Below are 6,000 nucleotides of genomic sequence, written 5' to 3' on the forward strand. Positions count from 1 at the left end.
TTCAGTTTGCCTGGGGAGAGGGAAGGGCAGGGGGCACCTCGGCTGCCGCTGCTGGTGTCTTTGCTCACTGCTGGCCGGTTTGTGGGTGAGCAGCAGAAGTTCCAGGGAGTTGTGGACAGGCAGGAGCCATCCAGGCATTCGCTGGCAGCCTGTGAGCACTGCTCTGCTGCAATCCAGCAGTGCAAGTCAGGGGGAGCATCTGAACAGTGTGCTGGGGGTGTGTTATTATTATTGTTGTTATTATTATTTAAGGGTGTCTTTTCACCAGTTCCTCCAAGAGCATGCATGCAGACAGACAGCAAACCAGCACATGTCACTTTACCAAAAGCAGTTATTTTAATTCATGGCCCTTTCTCCAGCAGTCAGCAAGATGCCTTATTCATTTGCCAGCAGGAGGGTAAATCTATTTCAAAATGATTGAAATATTATGCACAGCTTGAATGAATGTTTAAAATAAATACAGTAGATGAAACATGTTGTTTGTGAAACGAGAAGATAAATTAAGTTTATTGCAGACACATTATTCCCAAGCCTGGCTGCTTGGCTTTCCCAGTGAAATCCTTAATCTGGCAGGAATGGGCTGATTGGCTCTCCTGAAGGGGCAGAACTCTCTCCTTAGACCTTTGCAGGGCTGGCAGCTCCCTGGTGTGTCCCAGGTGGTGGGAAAGGCTAAAGGCAGGACGGGCACCCCGGGAGAGCAGGACCTGCAAGGCTTGAGCAGGGCCGAGGAAGCAAAGCCCTGCCAGGGTGAAGAGCTCAGCCTTGGTCTTCCAGTATCAGCTCTGTGGTTCCCTCCAGCCACTTCTGCTCAGCAAGATTATATTTATTTCCATCCTCTCAACTGAAGTTTCTTTTAATGGCAGCAGGGGTGACAGCCCCCAGAATAGCTTTCCCCTGGAGTGTGTCCCGCGCGGCCTGTCCCGATAACCTCCCTCCCAGCAGGGCCTTTATCTGCTCTCCCTGGACTGCCAGAGGAAATGCCACTCGTGGTTGCGCTGCTGCCAGGCTCTGCCTCAGCTCTGTCTGCTGCTGCTGCAGGGCTGGCAGAGCCTCCTGGGGCCACAACCAGCAGGAGGCTCACACTGGCATTCCCAGTCAGCTCCCAGTATGATCCCGCTCCAAGGGAGCCTGATAGCTCAGTCCTGGCCCTGTCAGCTTTGGACTCATCCCCTCGAATTTCCTCTGGTCCTGGATCCCTTCCAGTAACACCAAAATACTCAGAAGAATGCAGTAACCCTTCCCCTGGTGCAGCTTCCTTGTGTTGCAGTTCCAAGGCAGGGGTGACTGTCAGGAGAGGGAACAGCAGGCCACCGCCCCTGCAGGGGGATCAGGAGTCTTCTCTTTGAGCTGTGGTAGCACTTCATACTTCCAGAAATGGAACAGCACATCCTCATGCTCACCCTGCAGAGACAGGGCAAAAGGTTCCATGGCTGGGTCAGGAGGAACGCTGAGGTTTAGGATTTTGAGGAGGCTTTCCAGGGGCAGTACCTGGAAGTGCATTGTTTAAGGACCCTCTAAGCTTTGGAGGGTGTGCATCACCTCTTGGACAGGCACTGCAGAGCACTGGGTTTATTTTTCCCACTAGCACTAACATCCCAAACCAGTACTTAAAGTAGGAATCTTCCCTGACTCCTCATTGCACAGCTGGGTTTGACCTTTCAAATGGATTTCCCTTGGACTTGCCATTTTTGTCCAGTGGGGACACTTTTCCTGCTTCTATTAAAGGTATCTTGATCTCTTCTCCCAGGGGTAAGAGGTGTAGCTTGTAAGCCTTGAGCACTGACAGTGCCACTTTCTGGGGACATTACACCCAGGGAACGGTACAGGAAGCCTCGGGAGGAAATGCAGCAGCAGCAGCTCTGGAAGGATGGAGCAGCCTTTTGGTTCAGGCCACTCTGGGACTCTGGACACATCATTTCACTTCCCTGCTCCCTCTGAGATTTCTGTGTATGGCCACTGATTTCATGATGTTTGTTTTGGGGGAGCAAAACGGTCCTTCCAAGCTGATTATATGAGGGGCACTAAGGTGCTGTGGTGAGTGGGACTATAAAGTATTTTTTACACTGTTGGTTTGCAAGGTTGCAGTCCAGCACAACTGATATAAATTGATATAAAATACCAGGTAGTATTTGTGAGTGACCTCAAAGGTCTTACTCCTGCTTCTCTATTCACAGTTTTGGCCGTGGTGCAGCCACTTTTGGTAGCTCTGATGTGTGATGAGAGCAGAACTTTGTGTGCTGACCTTTCTATCCAGAGGTGGAGAAGGGTGTAACAGTGGTGCACTCAGGAAAGATTGAGACAGCTGAGAACTGGCTTTTAAAGTGCTTTAGTGACATAATTGTTCATAACATTGCTCTCTGTACAATGTCAGTGTTTATGTCCCATGTTACAGATGGCAAATTGGAAATACAGAGTAAAGTGATTTGTTCTGACCCAAGAGAGGAGCTCACACTACACTGGGACTGGGACGTGAGCACTCCTGGTTCCCAGAGTCTGATTTCCATACACTGTGCTCATTTGCAGCACAACTTTTTCTTGTCATCATCTGACCTGCTGAATTCTCCCCTTCTTTTAAAACCACTTAGTCCAGCAGCTTTTAACACTATTTCCATTTTACCGCAGCATTGAAAATTGATGAGCTGACTTACATCACTGGGAAGAGTTCCCAAAAACTCTTTGGTCTGCCACTAGAACTCTCAGTAACAGAATGAATTGGGAGGGGGAAAACATGACTGCAAGGAAGTAGACATTCACTAAAAAAGTATTGAAGTCTCTTGTTGCATTTATGTCAAAATCATCCCCAGAAAATGTTCAGCACCCCTCAGCTCCCACTGAGCAGGACTTGTTTCCTGTAGGGATGCACGTTTGGCTGTGGGGAGATGAACAGTCTGGAACCAAATCTGAAGCCAAATGTTGGTAGGAGGCTCCTGGGCTGTGTTTTTGTTTGAACAAGACCTTTGTGCTTCAAAGGGGAAGATAATCTCTGTTTGCATTGGGGATTTTTTGGAAGGCTACAACCAGAGCTGGGAATTTCCTCTCTTCTCCCAGTGGAGTGCTTTCTGCCAGGTGTGAAGGAATCAATGTGTTCTCCATCTCCCCACCTTTCTGCAGAGTTGTCTTCAAACGTTTCCCTATTCCCCATCCAGGCAGCTCCTGGGGCAGTGAAGAGCAGCTGAAGGCTGGGACAGTTGGGAATAAGCTGCAAAAATTCTTTTGTCCCATAGTGGGTCTCTGCTTCTCCTTGGTTTTTCAGTTTTCATTTCCATTTGGCTCTTTTCCCCTGTAAGGAGTCAAAGGCTTTCAGATGGGAGAAGTCACATTTTGGAGCTGGAGATGCAGCAGCTTGGCCCAAACTCTGTCTTCTCTATTTCCTAAGCTTGTCCCCTCCCTTACTGCTCTGTCTTGCAACTCTACCAGCCCCAAAGAAGAGGAAAGGAGTTGTTTCAGAACATTCAAAGGTGCTCCAGTTCCAGAGCCAGAGAGTCTGTTTTCATAGAGGACTTTGGCAACCAGAATTTTTTTTGAGGTTTTGGCTCCTAAGTCTCTTAGGTTTCTTTAGCTTTGCTTTCTGTCTTGCCTTTTCACATTCTCCTTCCAGCAGCTGTGTATCTTCAACATCCTAAAATTTCTTTCCATATTTTCAGGCTTTTAAACACCTTTCCATGCTCCTGAAAACTTCGGTAGTTGGACATTCCAACATAGCAGCTTCATTAAATGTCCCATAGATATAAAAATATAAATTCTATGAAATATATATAGTGTAGTTAAATAGTGATCACTGGTATGCTGCTCCTCTTTGATTGGAGGCTTTTGAGAAAACAAACACTGGGTTAGAGCAAACCCAAACCTGTGTTTCTATTTTGTTTTACTGAGTTATTTATTAATCCTCACAAGGCTTAATTCTCTCTGAAAACTCAGTCCCATGAAGACCCGGCACTACATTTTTGTGTCACTGGTTTCATTGACTTCAGACAAGACAAAGCCAGGATTGTCATAACCTTTCTTCTCTTTGGTTTTGGCTTCCTTCTCATTGTAGAGACAGAAGGCACAGTGGGGAGTCTCCACAGCCACTGTCTTGCTGAAGTTCTGGAAGTCCACTCTGTATTTCCCTTCTTTGGTCTTGGACACGATGGGGGCAAAGCGGTACCCCCAGAGCACCTCCTCAGGGATGTAGGACGTCCTCACCTGGCAGGTGGCGCTGGTGGCCTCCACGGTGCCATCCAAAAACACCACCAGCTCAAAGTCCTGCTGCAGCAGGGTCTCTGCTGCCATGTGGAAGAAGGGGCTGTTCTTGTCTATGATGTGGTAAATGGTGAGGGGCGAGATGAAGAAGAGATTCTCGTTGCCGGCGTCCACTACGAATTCGATGTTGACCTGGTCTAGGATGATGGTCTCCCCCTCGGGGGTGATGGTGGTCTTCAGCAGCTTCCCATAGATGTGGCTCCCAATCAGCAGGCTCTTGCGGAGGTTGGCCACGCGGATCAGCAGGCAGAGCTTCCCCCCACGCTTGCTGATGACAGCGTTCTTGCTGAACGTGATCGTCTTGGCTCGGTTTTTGGACCTGGAGATCTTGGCCAGGATGGCCCCACACATGAAGGAATTGATGATGACACCCAGGATGGACTGGAAGATGAGGAGGAAGATGGCAGTGGCACACTGCTCTGTGACACACCTGAAGCCGTACCCAATGGTCACCTGGGTCTCCAGGGAGAAGAGGAAGGCTGAGGTGAGGCCGTTGATGTTCTCCACGCAGGGGGTGTGGTTGATGGAGGGGTTGAACTCGGGCAGGTCTTTGTGGATGTAGGCCACGACGTACCAGAGCAGCCCGAACAGGAACCAGCTGCCCAGGAAGGCTGAGATGAAGATGGTCATCTTGTACCTCCACCTGAGGTCCAGGATGGTTGTCCATATGTCGATCAGGAAGACAAACCTGGACTGTTCCACATTGCCAAACTCAATGTTGCACCTGCCATCCTTGGAGACGAGCCTGGCCCGGCGCCGGCTGCGCTCCCGGAGGTGGCTGGTGAAGCGCTCCCGGAGGTAGCTGAACATCCCCGCTGCTGACAGGGCTCTGCAGGGCGAGAAACAACAACCACTGTGGGTTAACCTCTACCTGCAGGCCAGGGGGAAACTCTGACACAGGCTCAAGACACCTGCTTAGGACAAAGTTATATCATTTGCATCTTTTTCCACAGTTGGTGGGGAAGAGTTCCAGTAAGCTGGGGAGGAAACTCAGAGTTCCTTGCCTAAGGAGCATTCCAGCAAAAAACAATCATTTAGGCTTGCTCAATAAACTCTGAGTCAGTCAAGTGTTAATATTGTCCTGTGCTCAGTTGTGTAAGGGAAGCCTGGAGCAGCAATAACTCCATTGTGGGAGTGTGTGGGGAAAACTGCTGGTCTGGAGACCTTTCTGCCTTTTAGGAGATGAATCCTGGTCTGTTGAAGCAGTTTGGTGTGTAACTCAACACTAGGAGACCCTGGATGAAATGTGGACAGCAAATTTAGGAACAAAGGGGAGCAGATGCAGAAGGCATAATTAAGCCAGATAAACAGTTATTTTTAGTGTGGTTAGAGACAGGGTTTGGAGGTGTGAAATTCAGACCCTGGAGTCACACAAGCATCTCAAATAGGATTATTAAGTGAGAACCAAAGAAATTATTAAGCTACAGCAGGAGAATTTGGGTTTGCTCACCACAAAGGTGATGCTAAGACTAAGAATGGATTTCTGAACCTTCAGAAGGAAAGTGAAGCTGTCTGTCCCTCTTATTTTGTCCTTTATGACTGACCATGTTAACAGGAGGCCTGGGGAATAAGAGTCATTGATGGAGAAAATGCTGCAGATGTGTTCAGACTGGAATTTGGATCAACCTACATCTGACAAATTCCCATTCTTGGAGTTACTCAGACACATAGGTCTGGGGAGAGGCTGATGCACTGCAGAGTCAGACACTGCCTGGGATGTTCACGGACCATCCTAGGGCCTGATTTTGACCCAAAACT

At 48.8% G+C, this 6,000-nt stretch overlaps 1 protein-coding gene across 1 annotated transcript; it reads right to left on the bottom strand.

Moving 5' to 3' along the window:
- Positions 1-3,936: 3,936 nt before the first annotated feature.
- On the bottom strand, positions 3,937-5,052 carry KCNJ1 (potassium inwardly rectifying channel subfamily J member 1). The gene has a single exon (XM_063417997.1). It carries the CDS (start codon positions 5,050-5,052, stop codon positions 3,937-3,939), a length of 1,116 nt encoding a protein of 371 aa, XP_063274067.1.
- Between the last annotated feature and the right edge of the window lie 948 nt (positions 5,053-6,000).

This window comes from Prinia subflava, chromosome 22 (genome assembly GCF_021018805.1).
Source record: "Prinia subflava isolate CZ2003 ecotype Zambia chromosome 22, Cam_Psub_1.2, whole genome shotgun sequence".
In the NCBI taxonomy this organism is placed as follows: Eukaryota; Metazoa; Chordata; class Aves; order Passeriformes; family Cisticolidae; genus Prinia; species Prinia subflava.

Coding starts and splice junctions, on each gene's coding strand:
- KCNJ1 (XM_063417997.1), bottom strand. CDS start 5,052: ATGTTCAGCTACCTCCGGGAGCGCTTCACCAGCCACCTCCGGGAGCGC.